This window comes from Neoarius graeffei, chromosome 12, assembly GCF_027579695.1.
Source record: "Neoarius graeffei isolate fNeoGra1 chromosome 12, fNeoGra1.pri, whole genome shotgun sequence".
Lineage (NCBI taxonomy): Eukaryota > Metazoa > Chordata > Actinopteri > Siluriformes > Ariidae > Neoarius > Neoarius graeffei.
Window position 1 is genome coordinate 22,467,994 of NC_083580.1, and position 26,681 is coordinate 22,494,674.

At 44.3% G+C, this 26,681-nt stretch overlaps 1 protein-coding gene across 1 annotated transcript in view; it reads right to left on the reverse strand.

Moving 5' to 3' along the window:
* The window catches only part of col27a1a (collagen, type XXVII, alpha 1a), a 227,375-nt gene that overhangs the window by 22,349 nt on the left and 178,345 nt on the right, over positions 1 to 26,681 (reverse strand). The window contains exons 47-52 of the mRNA XM_060936627.1: positions 26,415 to 26,522; positions 20,292 to 20,399; positions 12,785 to 12,892; positions 11,737 to 11,790; positions 7,032 to 7,094; positions 6,623 to 6,676 (exon numbers count right to left, since the gene is read on the reverse strand). Of these exons, the coding sequence (XP_060792610.1) occupies positions 6,623 to 6,676; positions 7,032 to 7,094; positions 11,737 to 11,790; positions 12,785 to 12,892; positions 20,292 to 20,399; positions 26,415 to 26,522 (495 nt within the window). The remainder of the gene's footprint in view (positions 1 to 6,622; positions 6,677 to 7,031; positions 7,095 to 11,736; positions 11,791 to 12,784; positions 12,893 to 20,291; positions 20,400 to 26,414; positions 26,523 to 26,681) is intronic.

Below are 26,681 nucleotides of genomic sequence, written 5' to 3' on the forward strand. Positions count from 1 at the left end.
TGTGTGTGTGTGTGTGTGTGTGTGTGTGTGTTAAATAGCCGGAACTGCGTATAGTAGCACACACTGATTTTATATATATATATGTATAAAATTAGTGTTTGCTACTATATGCACTTTTGGCTATCCGCATTAGATCTTGGAACATATCCCCTATAAATACAGGGGTCCCACAGTATTTATATTTGGTATTGTTTATAGCATATTCTACCATCACGTATAAAAGTGTTAATTTTCTATAACAACAGTTCTAACAGAAGCAATGGCTATAATATAAATCTCTGATTTAAATTAATGCTCTTGTTCTAATATGTTACAGTTTCTGTTAGGACTGGGACTGTTTTGGCCTCTAGAGGCCACTGTTATTTCCTTTTCTGGCCATGTTTGTTTTGGGCCTCTAGAGGTCACCACTGTGTTCTGTGTTTTGTTTTTGTCTTATTGCCTGTTTCTTTCCCCGCCCTGTCCTTAATTAGTTTGTGTATTTATACTCCTGAGTTTAGTCCTCTTGTCATGGAGTCTTTGTGCTGTTATGTTTAGCTCCAGTAAGCTCTGTTCCGATTTCCTCGCCCGTGTCTTTGTGGTTTTTGTACTTTGCTTTCTTTTGGACTTTTTGGACTTTGTGTTTACCATTTTGGATCCTCTGAGCGTTTGTATTTTTGCCTCTTCTTTTCTGGATCTTTGTTTCTTTGAACTTTTTTTTCCTGGTTATCTCCTGAGCGTTTGGATTATACTTTTGTTTTTGTCTTGGATTGTAAATAGTGTAAATATTGTAAATAAACCTTTTGATACTTTTTCTACTTCCACCTCACGCCTCTGCATTTGAGTCATCCCCCTGGTGGCCTAGTGGGGGTTTGCTGGATTATCACACCAGCGAACCAGGTTCGAATCCCAGCAAAACCCTAACAGAAAGACTCCGTCATGACCGACTCAGCAGAGGCTTCTTCATCTGTCTACCCGGCCAACCTACAGGGAATGATGGCTACGTTAACATGCCTCGGATCCACCATGGACACTCATGGATGGACTCTCACAAGCCAACATGAGACCCTTGCTCGCCACGAGGTACTGCTTCAGCAGATTGGGAGAACCCTGGCACAGGAACCCAGCCTTCCTGCACCACAGAGGTATGACGGCAAGCACAGTGAGTGTTGAGAGTTCCTTACCCAGTGTCAACTCACCTTTGAGCTTCAGCCTACCACCTACACTATGGATCGCCACAAGATTGCCTTTGTGATAACCCTGTTAGCTGGTAAGGCATGAGCCTGGGCTACTGCTATCTGGCAGAGACAGGGACCTGAGTGCTCTGATTTGCAGCTGTTTAGTGAGGACATGCTGCGTGTCTTCGATCAAGCAGACATCAGTAAAGACGCTGCCCAAAGCTCATGTCCATCCGGCAAGGGGGAAGCGTCGCAGACTACGCCATCTCGTTCCGGACGCTCGCAGCAGTAAGTGGATGGAACGAGACTGCCCTGGTGTCAGCCTTTCGCCATGGTCTGTCTGACCCCATCAAAGACGGTCTGGCTTCTATCGGATGCCCTAGTGACCTCGAAACACTGATCTCACATTCTACTCGTCTGGACAACAGGATGAGAGAACGCCGCCAAGTCCCGAGCCTCCCCGGCCTCCCTGCCTCTACCTGGAGCCCATCTACCTCCTCCAGTGACTGTCCAGAACCCATGCAAGTGGGTCGTACTCACCTCTCCGCATCTGAGAGGGAGCGCAGAAGGAGGGACAAGTGCTGCATCTACTGTGGCAAGCCTGGTCACTTCCGAGCATCATGTCCCGAACTCTCGGGAAAAGGACCGCCCCGTCCAGCCGAGGGAGGGTTGTGACGGGGCCTACCCTCTCTCCCGGACTCCCTGGCCAAGGAATCTACATCCCGGTCTCCATCTCCTGGGGTGAGTCCGTCCACTCTTGTCAAGCCTTGTTAGACTCAGGGGCAGCGGGAAACTTTATGGATATCCACTTCGCCCAAAGCATCAATGTCCCGACTGCGCCTCTTGAAGTCCCACTGTCTGTGTCTGCCCTCGATGGCCAAGCCTTAGGTGATGGAAGAGTCATCCAAGTTACTTCTCCAGTCTTCTTCCAGTCTCAAGGTCACAAGGAAGAAATATCCCTACACCTGATTCCTTCACCTGAGTTCCCAGTTATTTTAGGTCTTCCTTGGCTTACCCGCCACAACCCTTGTATAGACTGGGTTACAAGCCAGGTTGTGGAATGGGGCCCTGCATGCCATGCCTCTTGTCTGATCTCTAGCTCTTCTGTGTCTCCTGCCGATCCCCCTGATCTTACCGAGTTATCTCAAGTTCCTACAGAGTACTGGGATCTCAAGGAGGTCTTCAGCAAGAGCAGGGCCACCGTTCTTCCTCCGCACCATGCCTACGACTGTGCCATCGACTTGCTCCCTGGGACTACTCCTCCTCGGGGCCGTCTGTTCTCCCTCTCTCAGCCAGAATGCAAGGCCATGGAGGAGTACATCAAGGAAGCCTTGGCCTCTGGGTTCATTCGACCCTCCACCTCACCTGCTGGTGCCGGCTTCTTCTTTGTCGGCAAGAAGGATGGGGGTCTCTGGCCATGTATTGATTATAGGGGCCTGAACAAGATCACCGTGCACAACTGCTATCCCCTTCCGCTGATGTCCACAGCATTCGACCTGCTCCAAGGTGCCACCATCTTCACCAAGTTGGACTTACGGAACACACACCACCTCGTCCGTATCCGACAGGGAGACGAGTGGAAGACTGCCTTTAACACCCCGTCAGGGCACTACGAGTACCAGGTGATGCCCTTCAGACTCACCAATGCACCAGCTGTTTTTCAGGCCCTTATCAACGACATCTTGAGGGATATGATTAATCTATACGTTTTCGTCTACCTCGACGACATTCTTATATTCTCCAAGACCTTACAGGAACACCGCCACCATGTCCGCCAAGTCCACCAGAGACTCTTGCAGAATAATCTGTTTGCTAAAGCCCAGAAATGCGAGTTTCATGTCCCCGAGGTCTCCTTCCTGGGATTTATCGTACGAACGGGGCAACTCCAAATGGACCCAGCCAAGACCCTGGCCGTCCGGGACTGGCCTACTCCCAAGTCCGTTAAGGAGGTTCAGCGGTTCTTAGGATTCGCTAACTTCTACCACAAGTTCATCAGGAACTTCAGTTCCGTAGCTGCACCTATGTCGGACCTCACCAAAAGGACTGGTGGCTCCTTTGTCTGGTCCCCTCAGGCGGAAGAGGCATTTAATGGCCTAAAACACCGCTTTTGCACAGCACCCATTCTGGTTCTCCCGGACACCTCCCAACCATTCATCGTGGAGGTGGACGCCTTGGACAGTGGTGTCGGCGCGGTGCTCTCTCAATGCTCGGAAGGGAAGCTGCACCCCTGCGCTTACTTCTCCCACCGCCTGAGCCCTGCGGAGTCCCGCTATGATGTGGGGGATTGGGAACTGCTAGCGGTCAAACGAGCCCTTGAGGAGTGGAGGCACTGGCTGGAGGGAGCGCAACATCCATTCCTGGTGTGGATGGACCATAAGAACCTGGAGTACCTCCAGCAAGCCAAGAGGCTGAACCCACGACAGGCTAGGTGGGCTTTGTTTTTCAGCCGTTTCAGCTTCACCCTATCATACCTCCCGGGCTCTAAGAACACCAAACCAGACACGCTCTCCAGGCTGTTCTCGACCAACAACAGGGAGAGTGAAGTTGGGCCTATCATCCCTATATCCCGGATTGTGGCTCCTGTCCGCTGGGGTATTGAGGAAACCGTTCGACAAGCTCAACGCCGGGACCCTGATCCTGGGATGGGGCCACCGGGCCTCCTGTACGTCCCTCGTCAAGCCCAGGCCAAGGTTCTCCAGTGGGGTCACTCTTCCCCTCTCACCGCCCACCCGGGAGCTCGGAGGAGCCTGGACTTCCTGAAAATACGCTTCTGGTGGCCTAACATGGAGAAGGAAGTGAGGTCATTCGTCCTGTCCTGTGAGGTCTGCACCAGAACCAAGAACCCGCGACAGTGTCCTCAGGGTCTCCTGCATCCTCTGCCTATTCCCCAGCGTCCCTGGTCCCACGTGGTGGTCGACTTCATCACGGGTCTCCCTGAGTCTCAAGGTAACACTGTCATATTGGTCATAGTGGACAGATTCTCCAAGGCCTGCCACTTTATTCCACTGTGCAAACTCCCCTCTGCCCTTGACACTGCTAAATTGTTGTTCACTCATGTCTTCCGAGTTTTTGGTCTCCCTCAGGACATCGTCTCTGACCAGGGGCCCCAGTTCTCCTCCCGAGTATGGCACAGCTTCTGCAAGAGCATTGGGGCCACTGCCAGCCTCTCCTCTGGGTTCCACCCCCAGTCCAACGGCCAGACGGAGAGGCTCAACCAGGACCTGGAAACCACCCTGCGAGGCCTGGCTATGGATAACCCGACATCGTGGAGCACCTGGCTGCCATGGGCAGAGTACGCCCACAACACCCTGCAGTCATCGGCCACCAAGCTGTCGCTGTTCCAGTGCCAATTCGGGTTCCAGCCACCTCTGTTCCCGGACCAGGAGGAGGACGCTGGGGTGCCCTCGGTCAACCATTACATGAGACGGTGTCGCAAGACCTGGAGCAAGGTCAGGAGGACACTCATCCAGACCTCCAGTACCAACCAGACTCAGGCCAACCGCCATAGGAGACCTGCCCACATTTTCCGCCCTGGGCAGCGGGTTTGGCTGTCCACCAAGGACCTTCCGCTGCGGGTGGAGAACCGCAAGCTTGCTCCTCGCTACATTGGCCCCTTCAAGGTTGTACGCAGAGTTAACCCTGTCTCCTACCGGCTCCAGTTACCACATACGCTAAGGATCAACCCCACGTTCCATGTTTCCCTGTTGCGGCCCGTACTGACGTCCACATATGCCCCTGCCCCTAGGAACCCCCCGCCCCCCCGCATCTTCCAGGGTCAGACTGTGTTCACCGTGCGCCGCCTGCTGGACTCCCGCCGGGTTTGCGGGGGCCTCCAATATCTTGTGGACTGGGAGGACTATGGCCCTGAGGAGCGCTGCTGGGTCCCAGCTCGAGACATACTCGATAAAGAACTTTGTCGGGACTTCCATTCGGCCCATCCTGATCGTCCTGGGAAGGTCAGGAGACGCCCCTAGAGGAGGGGTCCTGTTAGGACTGGGACTGTTTTGGCCTCTAGAGGCCACTGTTATTTCCTTTCCTGGCCATGTTTGTTTTGGGTCTTTAGAGGTCACCACTGTGTTCTGTGTTTTGTTTTTGTCTTATTGCCTGTTTCCTGCCCTGCCCTGTCCTTAATTAGTTTGTGTATTTATACCCCTGAGTTCAGTCCTCTTGTCACGGAGTCTTTGTGCTGTTATGTTTAGCTCCAGTAACCTCTGTTCCGATTTCCTCGCCCGTGTCTTTGTGGTTTTTGTACTTTGCTTTCTTTTGGACTTTTTGGACTTTGTGTTTACCATTTTGGATCCTCCGAGCATTTGTATTTTTGCCTCTTCTTTTCTGTTTTTTCGGCTCTTTGTTTCTTTGAACTTTTTTTTCCTAGTTATCTCCTGAGCGTTTGGATTGTACTTTTGTTTTTGCCTTGGATTGTAAATAGTGTAAATATTGTAAATAAACCTTTTGATACTTTTTCTACTTCTGCCTCACGCCTCTGTATTTGAGTCATCCCCCTGGTGGCCTAGTGGGGGTTTGCTGGATTATCACACCAGCGAACCAGGTTTGAATCCCAGCAAAACACTAACAGTTTCTGTAGTAACAACTAATTCACAGGCAACTATATGATACTTAATCTAATGATAAACAGGTTTTTTTTTTTAAAAATTATTATTTGGTGGGCGGCGTGGTGGTGTAGTGGTTAGTGCTGTCGCCTCACAGCAAGAAGGTCCGGGTTCGAGCCCTGTGGCCAGCGAGGGCCTTTCTGTGCGGAGTTTGCATGTTCTCCCCATGTCTGTGTGGGTTTCTTCCAGGTGCTCCGGTTTCCCCCACAGTTCAAAGACATGCAGGTTAGGTTAACTGGTGACTCTAAATTGACCGTAGGTGTGAATGGTTGTCTGTGTCTATGTTTTAGCCCTGTGATGACCTGGCGACTTGTCCAGGGTGTACCTTGCCTTTTGCCCATAGTCAGTTGGGATAGGCTCCAGCTTGCCTGCGACCCTGTAGAACAGGATAAAGCGGCTAGAGATAATGAGATGTTATTATTTGATATGTTGAATCAATTTTTATATACAGATTTAACATTTATTTGAAGGAAACTCAGGTGTCAGCACTTTGTAGCAGTTGGTATTTTTTCTGCCATGGGCATGTTTTCAATGTAGGGGGACTTGGCACATTTAGGTTTCTTGATAAAATCACAAACTGTGTTTTTTTCCTTATTAACGGGGGGTGTTAACTACTCTTTACAACAGCTATAATGTAAGTTAGCAGTATAACAGGAACTAATTTGTTTCCCCGACATTCTACTACATTAAAGTATAAACTGACAATGTATGGTGTGATGTTCTTTAATTAATTAAAAAAATAACTGTTGGCAAGTTGCTGGAATTAATAAGAGGAATAAAACACTTCCTCACTTATTAAACTCATATATGTTTAATGTTTGCTTTATATTAAATATCATATATTGACACATCACTCACAGGACTGCCTCTTGGGCCAATTATACCAACAGGACCAGTCACTCCCCCTTTACCCTGAGGAAGATGGGAAAGAAAAACTTTAAATATTTCTGCCTTGCACTATTGATATATGTAAATAAGTCTAGATTAAGACTGTAAAAACCATATGTGTATGTGTTGATGGATAACAACTTATAATTTGCACCATAACTGTCAAAGCAAATATGAAAATGTAATTTTGAAATGTCAGTTTCAAAAACTGCATGTTTTATTAAAAAAGCTAAAAGTTAAAAGGTTACCTAAAAGATTACCTGAGGTAACCACCCACCCTGCTTATCCTGTAGATATGTGTGTGTATATATATATATATATATATATATCGTGTGTGTGTGTGTGTGTTGGTGTGTAAGAATATGTATATTAGTCTTACCATTTGGCCAGGGGGCCCTTTCGGTCCACGAATGCCTTTTGGCCCAAAGTCTCCTGGAGGCCCCTGCCCAAGAAAAAAAAAGACACTATTAATTAAACACATACGCACCTATATACAAACAATATCACTACTCACATATACTATGTGTTCATGGTATTTCCTTGTTTTGCAAAGCTAGTACAACTTGCCATAACCAGAAACCAAGAAAACCAGAGACTATATTTGAGTGTGTTTATGTGTGGAGGGTTGGTATGTTTGTTGACAGATGATGGTGCCTGTGCTTTTCCATAAACTGCACTTATTGCTGTACATGTGTGTGTAGTGAATGTGTGGGGCCATTTAAAACTGTGAATAAATTAACTTTGTGATTTAATCCTGCACACGTGCACAGGGCCGTCGACAGGGGGGGACAACCGGGTATTTTGTCCCGGGCCAAGGCATGAGGGGGGGCCCAGAACTGGTCCCTCATGAAGATGCCATTAATCATTCTGTTTCATTTCAAAATGTGCTGATTTGGGGGAGAAAAATGTCCTATATTTGCATTCAATGAATGATTTCTGGTTCTTTTGCCTTTATTGCCTTCGAAAATAGATTCAAGAACCCACCTACCACCCCTAATGCAGAAATGGTTTGGTCTTTGATTAAGGCGCCAAATAACACGGCACTATTCCATCATAACGCTTCGACAATAAGCGTGCGAGGCTGTTTGCCAACATGCACAAGTCAGGAGCAAAGAAAAGAAAAGAGAAAAAGAGATGAAGAAGCCAAGAGCCTCAGGGGCTCACTGCATAGATATTTTAGAAAAGATTCAGATGATGCAGTGGGGCAGCTGAGCCAGGTAAGACACAGATAACTTTTTTCCAGCCCCGTAATGTAACCCCAGCACGCGTGACGCGCCATTCATAATTATAAAGTAGGGGATAGCAGGGTACAGTGAGTGAACACTGAAATGCACAGGGCATTGAATTATTTCATAAACATATCGGTTTAATAACACTGTGTTGCATATATCTCAATGAAGCAAAGAATATCACATTGGCCCGCAATCATATCCAAATGTTTTAGGCACGCTTGCTGAGCTGCGCTGAGCTGGACTCCGGTTAGCTGAAAGCCCGTGGAACGCTGCCTCTTGTTAATTAAGCCTTATTTTGTTGGAAATCATCCCGTGTAGATACGACGGCATGTGAAATTGCCAGCTAGATAGAGTTTAATGTAACGAATGGGCTATAAATGGGGTGTTTTGAGGTTAGTCTGTTGCAAAACATTAAACTTTCGCTTAGACTGGATACTCTTCAAACAATTCCCTTGCTCAAGTGAAAAATGATAGGCCTGTATGAAAAGCGCAATTAATGAAAGTAGCCTAATAAGCCCTAAATGAATAAAACAACCTCTGTTTTATTGTTGTTGCTTACACGTTAAGATTTTGAAATCTTCTCGGTCCAGTTCTATATCCAGGGAACGTTGTAATCCTTTTGGTTTATCCGTAATAAACGTGTCAGCCCCCAGGTCAGATAGGCTAATGTTACGTGGTTGGGAGGGTGTCAATTTTTTTTGTAACATTCTAAATCGAGTACGGAAAGGACGTTTATGAAAAACAAGACAAAAAAATACACTGAAAAACTCACTGTACACATCACTAGTGGTGATGCTTCTATGTTCAGATTTTGGGAAAGCCATAACTCCGTTCTCATTGAGGCCCAGTTCCATCCTGTAAACAATCATTTTGGTTTATCAACTACCTGTACTCAAACATGTCACAGGAGAGGCTCAATGGGCTGGCTATGCTCTCTATAGAGCGCGAACTTGCAAAGAAGCTGGACTTCAATGACCTTATTGACGACTTTGCCACAGCAAAAGTCCGGCGCATTGCATTTCGCACCTGAATAGTTGCAGACTAAGGAAATGTTCAAACTGTAAATATGTTGAAATGTTGAAATAAAATGGTTGACTGTTATAATGGGCTTGGAATACCTGTTATTTAAGGGTTGGAGTGAATGGAGACTGTGAAAAGAGGGGTTGGGTGTGGGTGGTTGCTGTGTGGCGATGTGCGTACGCGCGTATGTGTGTGTGTGTGGGGGGCCCACTCAGATTATTTTGTCCCGGGCCCAGCCAAAGCTGTCAACGGCCCTGCACGCGCACACAAACAAATCTTCAAAGAAGAATTAGTATTCGCAAGTGCAGACCACATATTCATTATGGATGCAGGGGTAGACAAACAGATTTCATTTCCCTATTTTAGTTCTATATTTATAGTTTACGCCGTGCACTTTAGAATAGTGTGATGCACCTCAGTGCTCTAACTATAGCACAGGCCTCTGAATCCCACCACCCACCGAACTACACACATTGGTTGAGGTGTGGCCTGACTGATGGTAGAACGTTTTTTACTTTATAGATTAATTAGCGGGCGGCACGGTGGTGTAGTGGTTAGCGCTGTCGCCTCACAGCAAGAAGGTCCGGGTTCGAGCCCCATGGCTGGCAAGGGCCCTTCTGTGCGGAGTTTGCATGTTCTCCCCGTGTCCGCGTGGGTTTCCTCCGGGTGCTCCGGTTTCCCCCACAGTCCAAAGACATGCAGGTTAGGTTAACTGGTGACTCTAAATTGACCGTAGGTGTGAATGTGAGTGTGAATGGTTGTCTGTGTCTATGTGTCAGCCCTGCAATGACCTGGCGACTTGTCCAGGGTGTACCCCGCCTCTCGCCCGTAGTCAGCTGGGATAGGCTTCAGCTTGCCTGCGACCCTGTAGAACAGGATAAAGCGGCTACAGATAATGAGATGAGATGAGATGAGATGAGATTAATTAGCACACCACACCTCATAAGTGAAGCCTTGTCCTCTTTGAGGGCCAGGACACAAACATGCTACATTACAAGCTTTGTTAGAAGAGGACTACATACATTTCTCTTCATCTGCATCATTTACAGTTACCTCATAGGGTTGATTATTTTGTCAAAAGCAACTTACAAGTTAGACATGATGACAAATTTAGATAAGTGAGGGTTAAGGGTTTTGCTTAATGGCTCAACAGTGGCAGCTTGGGACACAAACTCATAACCTTCCCATCAGTAGCTTAACCACTGGGCTACTACAGTCCTAACCATGATAGCTAGTTACAAACTTGATTTGAGCCTGATAGCAAAGTCTTGTCATAGGCATAAAACTATGCTATATTAAAAGGTTTGTGGACACCTGACCATCATACCCGTATGTGCTTTTTGAACATCCCATTTCAGATTTAGTCCCTCTTTGCTGTTATAATAACCTCCACACTTCTGGGAAAGCTTTCTACAGTCTCCGGTCCAATTCATCCCAAAGGTGTTCGGTGGGGTTGAGGTCACTTGAGTTCTTGCACTCCAACCTTGGCAAACCATGACTTCATGGGCCTCGCTTTGTGCAGAAGTTCATGGTCATGCTGGAATATGTTTAGGTTAGTTCCAGTGAAGGGAAATTGTAAAGCTACAGCATACAAAGACATTTTATGTGTGCTTCCTGCTTTGTGGAAACAGTTTAGGAATGGTCCAAATATGGGTGTGATGGTCAGGCATCACCAAGTGACATAACTATCAGCAATAGGCTGTGTCAATATACAGTCACGGGCGGCATGGTGGTGTAGTGGTTAGCACTGTCACCTCACAGCAAGAAGGTTCTGGGTTCGAGCCCAGGGGGCAACGGGGGCCTTTCTGTGTGGAGTTTGCATGTTCTCCTCGTGTCTGTGTGGGTTTCCTCCGGGTGCTCCGGTTTCCCCCACAGTCCAAAGACATGCAGGTTAGGCTGACTGGTGGCTCGAAATTGACCGTAGATGTGAATGTGAGTGTGAATGGTTGTTTGTGTCTATGTGTCAGCCCTGCGATGATCTGGTGACTTGTCCAGGGTGTACCCTGCCTTTCGCCCATAGTCAGTTGGGATAGGCTCCAGCTTGCCTGCAACCCTGCACAGGATAAATGGTTACGGATAATGGATGGAATATACAGTCTGGGCTAGAAAGGATTCAGCCCTAGCCTTTAGCTTCTTCATACCATTCTGTGTATTTTTTTCTTACAACACATGTTGGTACTGTTGTTCTAGTTCCACAAATGTAAGAAATAATCCACTTTCAATTTACCATTATTTTTTATGTATTTCTTTGTTAAAAAATAGCGGTCAGCCCTGCTCTGTATTGCACTTACAGTAACTAGTCAGCTTGTTGCATTTTTAACTTGTGTACATTATTACATTAAAATCAGTTACCAGTTTAAGCTCAACTAATTATGTTTCTAAACAACCAAAATATGGAACTTGGCAGCACACTAGAGCTTTTGTCCAGTAGGATAGATAATAAATCTATGATTTGTTCACCTTTGGAATGGTATAGAAAGTAACTATGGAACTATAGTGTAGGGAAGAACTGAGAATTTGACTTTGGATGACTTCTGTTTTGCATGAGACCACCAGGCTCACCACTGTAGACTCTTGTGTAGACACTGAACACTATGGAAAAGAAGGAGGGATGTGGTAGCGGTAGAAACTAGAAATAGGAGGTTTTGGATGTTAACTAGGAGGAAGGCCAGGCTTCGGGCGTGGTCCTTTTCCCAAAGTTCAATTACTTCAGTTATAATATCAATAGCACTTCATTGCATTTGCCATTCAAATTTGTGTTGAAAATGTAAACCAAGGTCAACAAAATGCAGAAAGCTTTACATTCTGGATTTCTTACTCTCTCTGTCTTACCTTTGGACCAAATATTCCTAGTATCCCTGGAAATCCAGGCTCTCCAACATTGCCCTAAAAAAAACAAGACATTATATCTTTTCAGATTCACTTTAAAACAATGTTTATGAATTAAGAATCTGTCCTCAAGATGTCTCTTTTTGGCCTGCATGCATCTCAGACTGTGTAGCTGTTCATAGAGGAGTGAATTGCAAGATTTTAATTTTCAGCATTATTTTCAGTTGCAGTTCATTCTAAACTGTAAACATTTTGAATTATTTTTTTCCAAGTAGCCCTATGAGCAGCAAGTAAGACAAAATCTAGAACATAAATTAATAAACTTAAATTTCAAAATTAATAAGCATAATGTAAATCACTGATTAAGAAAAGTAATGAATTATCTTACTGTATAATTTATATTTACCTAATTTGGCTATTAGTTAATTATTTGCATTATGTTTATGAATTCTGAAATTTACATTTATGAATAAAATGGTAAAACAAGGAAAATTCACTCCAAACTTTTCCCTCTTAGTCATTCAAACCTTCATAAAACTTTAAATCATTCAAACTTTACAATTTCAAATTCTAAAATCTTTCGATACTCTAAATTTTAAATGCAAGCAGATGTGCATGAATTATTCAAAATACAAAATCCTTCAATTATAAGAATATATCTTTACTGAAGCACTGGAAAAACAAATAATGTTTTGTAAAAATAATACTAGTACTAATGAATATCTATTACTTATCAGAACTGAAAGCATTTGTCCAAATATATCAGTAATTCTGTGATATTAATATTATATATCCTGAAATAAACCCAACTATATTTAGTTTGTCACAATCTAAATAGAAGTAATCGTATGCATCTCGGTTTTGTTGTAAAATCTATGGTACGAAATACTAAACAGCAAATAGTATGAAGAAACAAGGTGCAAACAAAATATTTTAATTCCCAAGGGATTTGACCTTTGATTAAAAAAAAAGATTATAAACCATTGTAGAAAAATAACACAGACATATTTTTTGTATTTTGTATCTCTAACACAGTGTTTATGGTACTCACTGGCTGTCCTTTGGGCCCTGGAGCTCCCTGAGCTCCTTGCATTCCCATTCCTCCTTTAAATCCTCTTTTCCCTGAAGGACCAGGATGACCTGGGAGACCTTGTTCACCCTGCCAATTATTAAATAGGTTATTGAAATTAATTTTCGTATACTGTTATCACCTAAATATAAATTTGATCCTTACTGAAATCAGCATGGATCAAGACACACCCCCCATAGGGTACCACACTGTGGGTTACGAGTGAACCTGTGCTAGCAGCCAGATACAGTGGTGCTTGAAAGTTTGTGAACCCTTTGGAATTTTCTATATTTCTGCATAAATATGACCTAAAACAACATCAGATTTTCACACAAGTCCTAAAAGTAGATAAAGAGAACCCAGTTAAACAAATGTGTTAGGACTGGGACTGTTTTGGCCTCTAGAGGCCACTGTTATTTCCTTTTCTTGTCATGTTTGTTTTGGCCTCTAGAGGCCACCACTGTTCCTGTGTTTTGTGTTTGTGTTGATTACCTGTTTGTCTTCATTATCGTCACCTGTGTTCAATTTATTTTGTGTATAAATACTCCTCTGTTTGTTCCCCAGTCATGGAGTCTTTATGCTATGCTGTCTAGTGCTAGTTTCCTCTGTCCCATGTACCTTGCCTGTGCCCTTGTGTTTTTGATATTTTTTGCTTTCTTTGAACTTTGTACTTTTGGATCTTCTGAGCGTTTTGCATTTTTGCCTTTTCCTTTTTTTTGGACTTTGAATTGTTGGATTTTTTTTCCTCTTTGTCTTCTCAGCATTGGATTATACTTTTTGTTTTTTGCCCTGGATTGTATATAGTGTATATAGTGTAAATAAACTTTTTTTTTTTTATACTCTACTTTCGCCTCATGCCTCTGCACTTGAGTCATTCCCCTGGTGGCCTAGTGGGGGTTTGCTGGATCACTACACCAGCGACCTGGGTTTGATTCCCAGCAAAACCCTAACAGAAAGACTCTGTCATGACCGACTCAGCAGAGGCTGCTTCAACTGTCTACCCGGCCAACCTTCAGGGAATTATGGCAGCTTTGACATGCTTCGGAGCGACCATGGACGCTCATGGATGAATGCTCGCAAGCCAACATGAGGCCCTTGCTTGCCACGAGGTACTGCTTCAGCAAATTGGGAAAGCCCTGGTTTCAGCCTTTCACCATGGTTTGTCTGACCCCATCAAAGACGGCCTGGCCTCTATCGGATGCCCAAGTGACCTCGAAACTCTAATCTCACATGCTATTCGTCTTGACAACAGGATTAGAGAACACCGCCAAGTCCTGAGCCTCCCCGGCCTCACTGCCTCAACATGGAGCCCGTCTACCCCCTCCAGTGACTGTCCAGAGCCCATGCAAGTGGGTCATACTCGTCTCTCCGCATCTGAGAGGGAGCGCAGAAGGAGGGACAAGTGCTGCATCTACTGTGGCAAGCCTGGTCATTTCCGAGCATCATGTCCCGAACTCTCGGGAAAAGGACCGCCCCGTCCAGCCGAGGGAGGGTTGTGATGGGGCCTACCCTCTCTCCCGAACTCCCTGGCCAAGGAGTCTACATCCCGGTCTCCATCTCCTGGGGTGAGTCTGTCCACTCTTGTCAAGCCTTGTTAGACTCCGGGGCAGCTGGAAACTTTATGGATGTTCACTTCACCCAAAGTATCAATGTCCCGACTGTTCCTCTTGAAATCCCGCTGTCTGTGTCTGCCCTCGATAGCCAAGCCTTATGTGACGGAAGAGTCACCCAAGTTACTTCTCCAGTCTTTCTCCAGTCTCAAGCTCACAAAGAAGAAATATCCCTGCACCTTATTCACTCACCAGAGTTCCCGGTGATTCTAGGCCTTCCGTGGCTTACCCGCCACAACCATCGTATAGACTGGGTAACAAGCCAGGTTGTGGAATGGGGTCCTGCATGCCATGCCTCTTGTCTGCTCTCTAGCTCTCCTGTGTCTCCTGCTGAGCCTCCTGATCTCACCGAGTTATCTCAAGTTCCCACAGAGTACTGGGACCTCAAAGAAGTCTTTAGCAAAAGCAGGGCCGCCATTCTTCCTCTGCACCGTGCCTATGACTGTGCCATCAACTTGCTCCCTGGGACTACCCCTCCTCGGGGAAGACTGTTCTCCCTCTCTCAGCCAGAACAAAAGGCCATGGAGGAATACTTCAAGGACGCCTTGGTCTCTGGGTTCATTCGACCCTCCACCTCACCTGCTGGTGCCGGCTTCTCCTTTGTCGGCAAGAAGGATGGGGGGCTCCGACCATGTATTGACTACAGGGGCCTGAACAAGATCACTGTGCGCAACCGCTATCCCCTTCTGCTGATGTCCATAGCATTCAACCTGCTCCAAGGCGCCACCGTCTTCACCAAGTTGGACCTACGGAACGCATACCACCTCATCCGTATCCGACAGGGAGACGAGTGGAAGACTGCCTTTAACACCCCGTCAGGGCACTACGAGTACCAGGTGATGCCCTTCGGACTCACCAACGCACCAGCTGTTTTTCAGGCCCTAATCAACGACATCTTGAGGAACATGATTAACCAGTACGTTTTTGTCTACCTCGACGACATCTTGGTATTTTCCAAGACCTTGCAGGAGCACCGCCACCATGTCCGCCAGGTTCTCCAGAGGCTGCTATGGAACAATCTGTTTGCGAAGGCCCAGAAATGAGAGTTTCATGTCCCCGAGGTCTCCTTCCTGGGATTTATTGTTCGGACGGGACAACTCCAAATGGACCCAGCCAAGACCCTGGCCGTCCAGGACTGGCCCACTCCCAAGTCCATCAAGGAGGTGCAGCGGTTCTTAGAATTCGCTAACTTTTACCGCAAGTTCGTCAGGAACTTCAGTTCCGTAGCAGCACCCATGTCAGATCTCACCAAAGGGACTGGTGGATCTTATGTCTGGTCTCCTCAGGCGGAGAAGGCGTTTAAAGACCTCAAGCACCGCTTTTGCATGGCACCCATTCTGGTCCTCCCGGACACCTCCCAACCATTCATCGTGGAGGTGGACGCCTCAGACAGTGGTGTCGGCGCGGTGCTCTCTCAACGTTCGGAAGGAAAGTTGCACCCCTGCGCATACTTCTCCCACCGCCTGAGCCCTGCGGAGTCCCGGTATGATGTGGGGGATTGAGAACTGCTAGCGGTCAAACTGGCCCTTGAGGAGTGGAGGCACTGGCTGGAGGGAACGCAACATCCATTCCTGGTTTGGACGGACCACAAGAACCTGGAGTACCTCCAGCAAGCCAAGAGACTGAACCCACGACAGGCTAGGTGGGCCCTGTTTTTCAGTCGTTTTGACTTCACCCTATCGTACCGCCCCGGCTCCAAGAACACCAAACCTGACGTACTGTCCAGGCTGTTCTCTGCCACTAACAGGGAGAGTGAAGTCGGGCCTATTATCCCTGTGTCCCGGATTGTGGCCCCTGTCCGCTGGGGTGTCGAGGAGGTCGTCTGACGAGCTCAACGCAAGGACCCCGGTCCTGGGACGGGGCCACCGGGCCTCTTGTATGTCCCTCGTCAAGCCCGGGCCAAGGTTCTCTAGTGGGGTCATTCGTCCCCTCTCACCGCCCACCCGGGAGCTCGGAGGACCCTGGACTTCTTGAAAAGACGCTTCTGGTGGCCAAGCATGGAGAAGGAGGTGAGGTCATTCATCCTGTCCTGTGAAGTGTGGACCAGAAGCAAGAATCCACGACAGCATCCCCAGGGCCTCCTGCACCCTCTGCCTATTCCCCGGCGTCCCTGGTCTCATGTGGCGGTCGACTTTATCACGGCCTTCCAGACTCACAAGGTAACACTGTCATTTTGGTAATAGTTGACAGATTCTCTAAGGCCTGCCGCTTCATACCACTGTACAAACTCCCTTCTGCTCTTGAAACAGCCAAACTCATTTTCACTCATGTCTTCCAAGTCTTTGGTCTCCCGCAGGACATTGTCTCAGACCGGGGGCCCCAGTTCTCCTCCCGAGTGTGGTGCGGGTTCTGCAAGCTTATCGGAGCCACTGCCAGCCTCTCCTCTGGGTTCCACCCCCAGTCCAATGGCCAGACGGAGAGGCTCAACCAGGATCTGGAAACCACCCTGCGAGGCCTGGCGATGGATAACCCAACTACATGGAGCACCTGGCTGCCATGGGCAGAGTACGCTCACAACACCCTGCAGTCATCGGCCACCAGGTTATCACCGTTCCAGTGCCAGTTCGGGTTCCAGCCACCTCTGTTTCCGGACCAGGAGGAGGACGCTGGGGTGCCCTCGGTCAATCAGTACGTGAGACGGTGTCGCAAGATCTGGAACAAGATCAGGAGGACCCTCATCCAGACTTCCAGGTCCAACCAGATTCAGGCCAACCGCCATAGAAGGCCTGCCCACGTTTTCCGCCCGGGGCAGTGGGTTTGGCTGCCCACCAAGGACCTTCCACTGCGGGTGGAGAACCGCAAGCTTGCTCCTCGCCTCATTGGCCCCTTCAAGGTTGTGCACAGGGTGAACCCTGTCTCCTACCGGCTCCAGTTACCACAAACTCTTACGATCAACCCTACATTTCATGTTTCCTTGTTGCAGCCTGTACTGTCGTCCACGTATGGCCCTGCCCCTAGGAATCCCCTGCCCCCCCGCATCTTCCAGGGTCAGACTGTATTCACTGTGCGTCGTCTGCTGGACTCCCGCCGGGTCCGTGGCAGGCTTCAATATCTGGTGGACTGGGAGGGCTATGGCCCTGAGGAACGCTGTTGGATCCCCGCCCGGGACATTTTAGATAAGGAACTTTGTCGGGACTTCCATTCGGCCCATCCGGATCGCCATGGGAACGTCAGGAGACGCTCCTGGGGGGGGGGGGGGTCCTGTTAGGACTGGGACTGTTTTGGCCTCTAGAGGCCGCTGTTATTTCCTTTTCTTGTCATGTTTGTTTTGGCCTCTAGAGGCCACCACTGTTCATGTGTTTTGTGTTTGTGTTGATTACCTGTTTGTCTTCATTATCGTCACCTGTGTTCAATTTATTTTGTGTATAAATTCTCCTCTGTTTGTTCCCTAGTCACGGAGTCTTTATGCTATGCTGTCTAGTGCTAGTTTCCTCTGTCCCATGTACCTTGCCTGTGCCCTTGTTTTTTTGATATTTTTTGCTTTCTTTTTTTTGGACTTTGAATTGTTGGATTTTTTATTTTTTTCCCTTTGTCTTCTCAGCGTTGGATAATACTTTTTGTTTTTTGCCCTGGATTGTATATAGTGTAAATAAACTGGTTTTTTTGATGCTCTATTTTCGCCTCACGCCTCTGCACTTGAGTCATTCCCCTGGTGGCCTAGTGGGGGTTTGCTGGATCACAACACCAGTGACCCGGGTTCGATTCCTAACAAAATGAGACAAAAATATTATACTTGGTCATTTATTTATTGAGAAAAATGATCCAATATTACATATCTGTGAGTGGCAAAAGTATGTGAACCTTTGCTTTCAGTATCTGGTGTGACCCCCTTGTGCAGCAATAACTGCAACTAAACGTTTCCTGTAACTGTTGATCAGTCCTGCACACTGGTTTGGAGGAATTTTAGCCCATTCCTCTGTACAGAACAGCTTCAATTCTGGGATGTTGGTGGGTTTCCTCACATGAACTGCTCGCTTCAGGTCCTTCCACAACATTTCGATTGGATTAAGGTCAGGACTTTGACTTGGCCATTCCAAAACATTAACTTTATTCTTCTTTAACCATTCTTTGGTAGAACGACTTGTGTGCTTAGGGTCGCTGTCTTGCTGCATGACCCACCTTCTCTTGAGATTCAGTTCATGGACAGATGTCCTGACATTTTCCTTTAGAATTCACTGGTATAATTCAGAATTCATTGTTCCATCAATGATGACAAGCCATCCTGGCCCAGATGCAGCAAAACAGGTGCATGATACTACCACCACCATGTTTCACAGATGGGATGAGGTTCTTATGCTGGAATGCAGTGTTTTCCTTCCTCCAAACATAACACTTCTCATTTAAACCAAAAAGTTCTATTTTGGTCTCATCCATCCACAAAACATTTTTCCAATAGCCTTCTGGCTTGTCCACGTGATCTTTAGCAAACTGCAGACCAGCAGCAATGTTCTTTTTGGAGAGCAGTGGCTTTCTCCTTGCAACCCTCCCATGCACACCATTGTTGTTTAGTGTTCTCCTGATGGTGGACTCATGAACATTAACATTAGCCAATGTGAGAGAGGCCTTCAGTTGCTTAGAAGTTACCCTAGGGTCCTTTGTGACCTCGCCGACTATTACACACCTTGCTCTTGGAATGATCTTTGGTGGTCGACCACTCCTGGGGAGGGTAACAATGGTCTTGAATTTCCTCCATTTGTACACAATCTGTCTGACTGTGGATTGGTGGAGTCCAAACTCTTTAGAGATGGTTTTGTAACCTTTTCCAGCCTGATGAGCATCAACAACGCTTTTTCTGAGATCCTCAGAAATCTCCTTTGTTCGTGCCATGATACACTTCCACAAACATGTGTTGTAAAGATCAGACTTTGATAGATCCCTGCTCTTTAAATAAAACAGGGTGTCCACTCACACCTGATTGTCATCCCATTGATTGAAAACACCTGACTCTAATTTCACCTTCAAATTAACTGCTAATCCTACAGGTTCACATACTTTTGCCACTCACAGATATGTAATGTTGGATCATTTTCCTCAATAAATAAATGGCCAAGTATAATATTTTTGTCTCATTTGTTTAACTGGGTTCTCTTTATCTACTTTTAGGACTTGTGTGAAAATCTGATGATGTTTTAGGTCATATTTATGCAGAAATATAGAAAATTCTAAAGGGTTCACAAACTTTCAAGCACCACTGTATACTATATTTCAGATGCATTAAAGGATTTATCAGATCGCTAAAGTGTTCTTACTGTAAAATAATTAGTGTCAACTGAATATCGGAGGAGTATCTTGCACTAAAATGGCAGTATCATGACAACAAAAGGCAGTAAAATGCATTCAAAAACATAAAACCAACGAGTGTAGACATGGGTGTGAATTTTGTTAATGAGGCAAATGTTCATGAAAATCTGCTCAAAGGCTCCGTTTAAATGCTTGTCAGCATCAGATTTGCAAGCATGCAACCCAAATATCCCTAATATGAAATCAATGTTAACTGAGGCAGAAGTCATCTTGATGAAAAACATTCAGATTGTTTTGAGATACTAAGGTATAATGTAGAAAAAAACCCTCTTTATTCAGACTTCTAATTCAAAATGTTCTTTGCCAAAATTACTACAATGCAAAATTATTCAGTTGACATAAACACTTATCTCTATTTGCATTTCAGGGTAGAGATGGCCCAAATTACATATTTCCAAGGCAACCGTAAAAACACAAAATAGACATTTCATGCTGTTATGTTTAATAATTATCCATAGACCCTTTCACTAGACTCTTTAACTAGCTTGCAAATTTTTGTGCAGTTGCCATATTTATGTCAGTAAATCAGGGTTTTTTTTTTAGTTTCCACTGTATGTTCAGCTTGAGAGTTCGGTCACCTTTGCGCCAAATGAACCCTGACTTCCTGGTAAACCTGGAACACCAGTTTTCCCCCTTGCTCCAGATTTCCCTGGAAGCCCGACCTCTCCATCATCTCCTTGGTCACCCTGAAGAAAGAGGAATAAAGTGAAGAATGAGAGAAAAAGAGAGATTGGAAAGATGTTAGAAGTTACAGAAGTCATTTTCAGTCATGCTTCACTCTGAAATGGCGTAGTGATATAACTGAATACCGGTACACTGTACAGTATATACACATATATTGGTGGATTTATTTTATTCCAAAATGTGTCATTAAAGTATGACCAAAAAATTATTCTACCAAATACAGTACAAGTCAAAAGTTTGGACACAACTTCTAGGTCAATGTTTTTTTCTTTATTTTAATGAATAAAGAATATTTCATGTCTTAAAGTAATGATGGATGTCGTTTCTCTTTACTTCATTGAGTGCTTCTTTACATAATATGAATTATTACAGCTGTGGAATAGGGCGATTTACTGTATTTATTATAAGTATAAATACAGAGGTGATTATAGGAAATTGTGTGCACTGATTGGTCAAAAAACTCAAACTATTGCTCAATAATCACCTTGAGCGAATTGACAAAATGGCTGCCAACTGCTTTGTCACCATAAGTGAGGAAGAATTACAAATTATGAAAGTAAGTGCTTTTCCTAAAAGCACCAAAGATGGTACGAAGTTTGATCTAAAATTATTCAAAGGTAAGGTGGAATTGTAATTTTTTTCTATTTCAAAACAAAGTATTTCATGTGAGTTGGTATAGATAAGTGACAAGTCTGCACGCATTTGCATGCTGCTTTTGAAGATTGAAATAAATGATTTGTTTTCTGAATATGATTTTTAATTTTTTTCAAATAATCACATGCGTATTTATACTAAAACAATTATCCACCTTTGGCTCAGTGAATATTGGTGACTAATAACCTCGACTTTGTCTCGGTTATTATTTCACAGTTATTCCACGAAATCGAGTCATACATGAGCTGATAGCTGATGAGGCGCATAGCACCGAGTTGCCTATAAGCCATGTACGACGAGATTCTCTCTCTCTCATTATCTCTAGCCGCTTTATCCTGTTCTACAGGGTCGCAGGCAAGCTGGAGCCTATCCCAGCTGACTACGGGCAAAAGGCGGGGTACACCCTAGACAAGTCGCCAGGTCATCACAGGGCTGACACATAGACACAGACAACCATTCTCACTCACACCTACGGTACAGTCAATTTAGAGTCACCAGTTAACCTAACCTGCATGTCTTTGGACTGTGGGAGAAACCGGAGCACCCGGAGGAAACCCACGCGGACAACATGCAAACTCCGCACAGAAAGGCCCTCGCCAGCCACGGGGCTCAAACCCAGACCTTCTTGCTGTGAGGCGACAGCGCTAACCACTACACCACCATGCCGCCTGTACGACGAGATTGAGTGGAATAATTGTTTTATTCTATCCACATTCACTGGATTTTGAGAAACACAGCATTTTTCTTTTTTGCAAATCCGATAAATAAAAACTTTATAAAAAACGTTCGACAAAATCATTTCCACTTAGAATGTAAACAAACCGGTGAAATGACAGTAACAATTTGTGAAAAATGCAATAATAATAATTCTTGAAAAAAAAAGATATGTTCTTCCCATCAAATACTTTTATTCCATATTTTGTTGCTGTTTTTGTATTTTTTGGGGTTTTGCTTTTGAGTAGAGTTTTTTTTTCGTTCTCTGTTGGTTCAGCAACACGCACTGACATTTTGTTTTTCTGTACCCATGGTAATATGAGCTGATAGCCTAGTAGTAGAGTAGCCAATCAGAGTGTGTGACTGCTCATATCCAGTGAATGTGGATAGAATAATCACTGATATTCACTTCACCTTCAGCAAATAATTGTTAGCTATTTACTATTTACTGTTTGATCTCAAATGCATTAAGAATGTGAGAAATTGCGCTAATTATCTTTTGACAAGGCACACCTGTTAATTGAAAAGCATTCCAGGTGACTACCTCATGAAGATGGTTAAGATAACGCCAGTAGTGTAAAAAGCATCATCAAGGTAAATGGTAGCAACTTTGAAGCATCTAAAATATGGAACGTTTTTTATATATATATATATATATATATATATATATATATATATATATATATATATATATATACAGTGATGCTTGAAAGTTTGTGAACCCTTTAGAATTTTCGATATTTCTGCATAAATATGACCTAAAACATCATCAGATTTTCACACAAGTCCTAAAAGTAGATGAAGAGAACCCAGTTAAACAAATGAGACAAAAATATTATACTTGGTCATTTATTTATTGAGGAAAATGATCCAATATTACATATCTGTGAGTGGCAAAAGTATGTGAACCTCTAGGATTAGAAGTTAATTTGAAGGTGAAATTAGAGTCAGGTGTTTTCAATCAATGGGATGACAATCAGGTGTGAGTGGGCACCCTGTTTTATTTAAAGAACAGGGATCTATCAAAGTCTGATCTTCATAACACATGTTTGTGGAAATGTATCATGGCACGAACAAAGGGGATTTCTGAGGACCTCAGAAAAAGTGTTGTTGATGCTCATCAGGCTGTAAAAGGTTACAAAACCATCTCTAAAGAGTTTGGACTCCACCAATCCACAGTCAGACAGATTGTGTACAAATGGAGGAAATTCAGAACCATTGTTACCCTCTCCAGGAGTGGTCAACCAACAAAGATCACTCCAAGAGCAAGGCGTGTAATAGTCGGCGAGGTCACAAAGGACCCCAGGGTAACTTCTAAGCAACTGAAGGCCTCTCTCACATTGGCTAATGTTAATGTTCATGAGTCCACCATCAGGAGAACACTGAACAACAATGGTGTGCATGGCAGGGTTGCAAGGAGAAAGCCACTGATCTCCAAAAAGAGCATTGCTGCTCGTTTGTAGTGTGCTAAAGATCACGTGGACAAGCCAGAAGGCTATTTGAAAAATGTTTTGTGGACGGATGAGACCAAAATAGAACTTTGTGGTTTAAATGAGAAGCATTATGTTGGGAGAAAGGAAAACACTGCATTCCAGCAAAAGAACCTTATCCCATCTGTGAAACATGGTGGTGGTAGTATCATGGTTTGGGCCTGTTTTGCTGCATCTGGGCCAGGACAACTTGCCATCATTGATGGAATACTGAATTCTGAATTATACCAGCAAATTCTAAAGGAAAATGTCAGGACATCTGTCCATGAACTGAATCTCAAGAGAAGGTGGGTCATGCAGCAAGACAACGACCCTAAGCACACAAGTCGTTCTACCAAAGAATGGTTAAAGAAGAATAAAGTTAATGTTTTGGAATGGCCAAGTCAAAGTCCTGACCTTAATCCAATCGAAATGTTGTGGAAGGACCTGAAGCGAGCAGTTCATATGAGGAAACCCACTAACATCCCAGAGTTGAAGCTGTTCTGTACGGAGGAATGGGCTAAAATTCCTCCAAGCCGGTGTGCAGGACTGATCAACAGTTACCGGAAACGTTTAGTTGCAGTTATTGCTGCACAAGGGGGTCACACTAGATACTGAAAGCAAAGATTCACATACTTTTGCCCCTCACAGATTTGTAATATTGGATCATTTTCCTCAATAAATAAATGGCCAAGTATAATATTTTTGTCTCATTTGTTTAACTGGGTTCTCTTTATCTACTTTTAGGATTTGTGTGAAAATCTGATGATGTTTTAGGTCATATTTATGCAGAAATACAGAAAATTCTAAAGGGTTCACAAACTTTCAAGCACCACTGTATATCCCTTTGATGCAAAACATGGGTCAAAAGTGACCCAGCGGAGTTTTTATCTTCTATATCTTTGCAATAAATTAATTCCATCATTCAGTATTCAAGGTATTCCTCAATTAACTTGTTTTTGATCATCATACATCCTTATTTTATTTTTTCCTTTCTTACTTTTTGAATAAAAGCCCTTTTTGTATCACTACCCTTCTAATGCACAACATGGGTCAAAAACGACCTGCATTCATTTTCCAGGTTATTTCATGTATGGCTGAGTGTTTCTATGATATACTTTTGAAATAAATTCATTGTCATTTACTTTTCCAAATATGCAGTAAATATCTTGTTTTTGTTTAGCACAAATCATCATTTTTATTTTTCCTTTCTTAAGTTATGAACAAGCACAGCTTTTGTAATTCTACATCAAGTTTACACACATGGGTCAGAACCGACCCGCATGCATTTACTCCAGCGTTTGGTGGGAACTGTGAATTGTGCTTGTGTCAGACATTTCACAGCTCAGCACAGCGCTCTTTACCCATCTAATACATGCAAGTAATGTTTTTCTAACATTACCTTAGAAAAAAATTGATTATGTTTAGCATGGGTGCCGCCAGGGGGGGAAAGGTTAGAACAATTCTAGGGGCCCAGCACTGCCAAGGGGCCCTTTAAGGGGCTGATAATATGCTTTTAATGATTTTAATAAGACTTTTGAAATAACAGCAATGCAATATTCCATCTGGTAAAATGAGCTAATTGAACAAGGTTGTCCATTTCTTGAGTACTTCAACATATTGTCATTTAACCCTCCCCCTTTTGTGAAATGGTACGGTCCAGTTCTGGTAGAAGCGCGATGCGTTAAATCTGTGTGCTGATCAGTGCAACGCTACTTGCTGCTGTGTCGCGGTGCAGCAGCCAGCCAGCCAGCAGTGGAGTGCGTACAGTCTATGATCGCTAAATATGAAGAGTGGCTGTCAAAAACGTAAAGAAAGGCAGCTGAAAGCTGAGAGGGACCGGAGAGGCAGGCAACTGGTCACTCAGTTTTTCCCAAAGAAAGGTAGCTATCGCTCACGTGTGTTCAAAATATTAGCGAATGGTAAATGAACAGTATGAACGTGGTTGGATTAGCCTATCAAGAGAACACTTTTACAGTTTGTACAGTGACATTTTTTCCATTTTAATAACTGAACTGACTTGTGTGATAAGATGAAATATTACGTTATGCTGGTGCTAATAACTAGTGCTAATAACCAGTTTCATAACTAATGGGGTGCCCTAAATATGCACAGATTCAGCCTCAGGGGGACCTCCGCCCTACCAAACCACTGAACCCCCCTTTGGAGAAGGAGGTAAACAGTAATACAACCCATAAATGCTTTAGGATTGAAGTTTTTAATGAGCGAGCGCCATATACAGTTTGCTAGATTAAAGTGTTGCTAATAACAGTAATCTAGTTAATAATGGTAATAACGGCAATAATCTTGTCCCTGGTAGGTTAATACATAAAATGTAATAAAGTCACAAACTCAAGGTCCATGGGCTATCAAAAGTCAAATAAATGACAATAGTGCAATTGTGACGAGTGTGGGCAAAGTTGGGGGGCCCAAAATTCTAATCTTTCATGGGGCCCAAAATTTCTGGCGGCGTCCCTGATGTTTAGGTTCCCTTGAGAGTGAGTAGATTACTTGTCAGAAAGTTACAAGTAATTACTATTAGCTACCGAGCTGTTGACATATTCTACTTTAGTTAGCTAATTTTATTGTAGTTGGTTTAGCTAACTACATAGTTAATAAATAAATAACTGGCCCCATTCACTGCTAAAGTAATTACTTGAAACAAATTATTATAGTATTAAGACATTTAATTTTAAATCCCACTTGGATGACCCATGTGTAGGAATATAAAAAGTATTTTTGTTCATAAAGTAGGAAAGAAAAAATTAAATTAATGATTTGTGATAATTAAAAACAAGATATTTAAAGAATACTTGGAATATTCAATCATAAAATAAATTGATTTCAAAAGATAGAGCAAAGAAAAACTCAGTCAGCATGAAATAACCTGGAAAATGAATGCGGGTCATTTTTGACCCATGTTGTGCATTAGAAGGGGTGTGCATATGTTTTGCATCAAAGGGATATATACACACACACACACACACACACACACACACACACACACACACACTTTTTTTATTTACCACATAATTTCATATATGTTCCATATGTTATTTCAGAGTTTTGATGTCTTCAGTATTGTTCTACAGTGTAGAATATAATCAAATTTGTGTCCAAACTTTTGAATGGTGCCATAGATTTAAAAGAGAAAAAAAAGAAGAAGAAAATTAGGCCCACAGGTATTCCTTTACTTCCGTCCTTCCCTGGAATACCATCCACTCCAGGAATGCCCTCCCGGCCTTCTCGACCAATCACACCCCTCAGTCCTGGCAAGCCAACCACACCCTTCAAAAAAAGGAGAGAGAAATTTTGTACTATATGAAAAACTATGTCATGTTGGATGGATGGATGGATGGATGGATGGATGGATGGATGGATATTTATATAATGATAAAGCCTTGCCAAACTCCACACACCCAGTAAACACAATTTTCCACTCACATA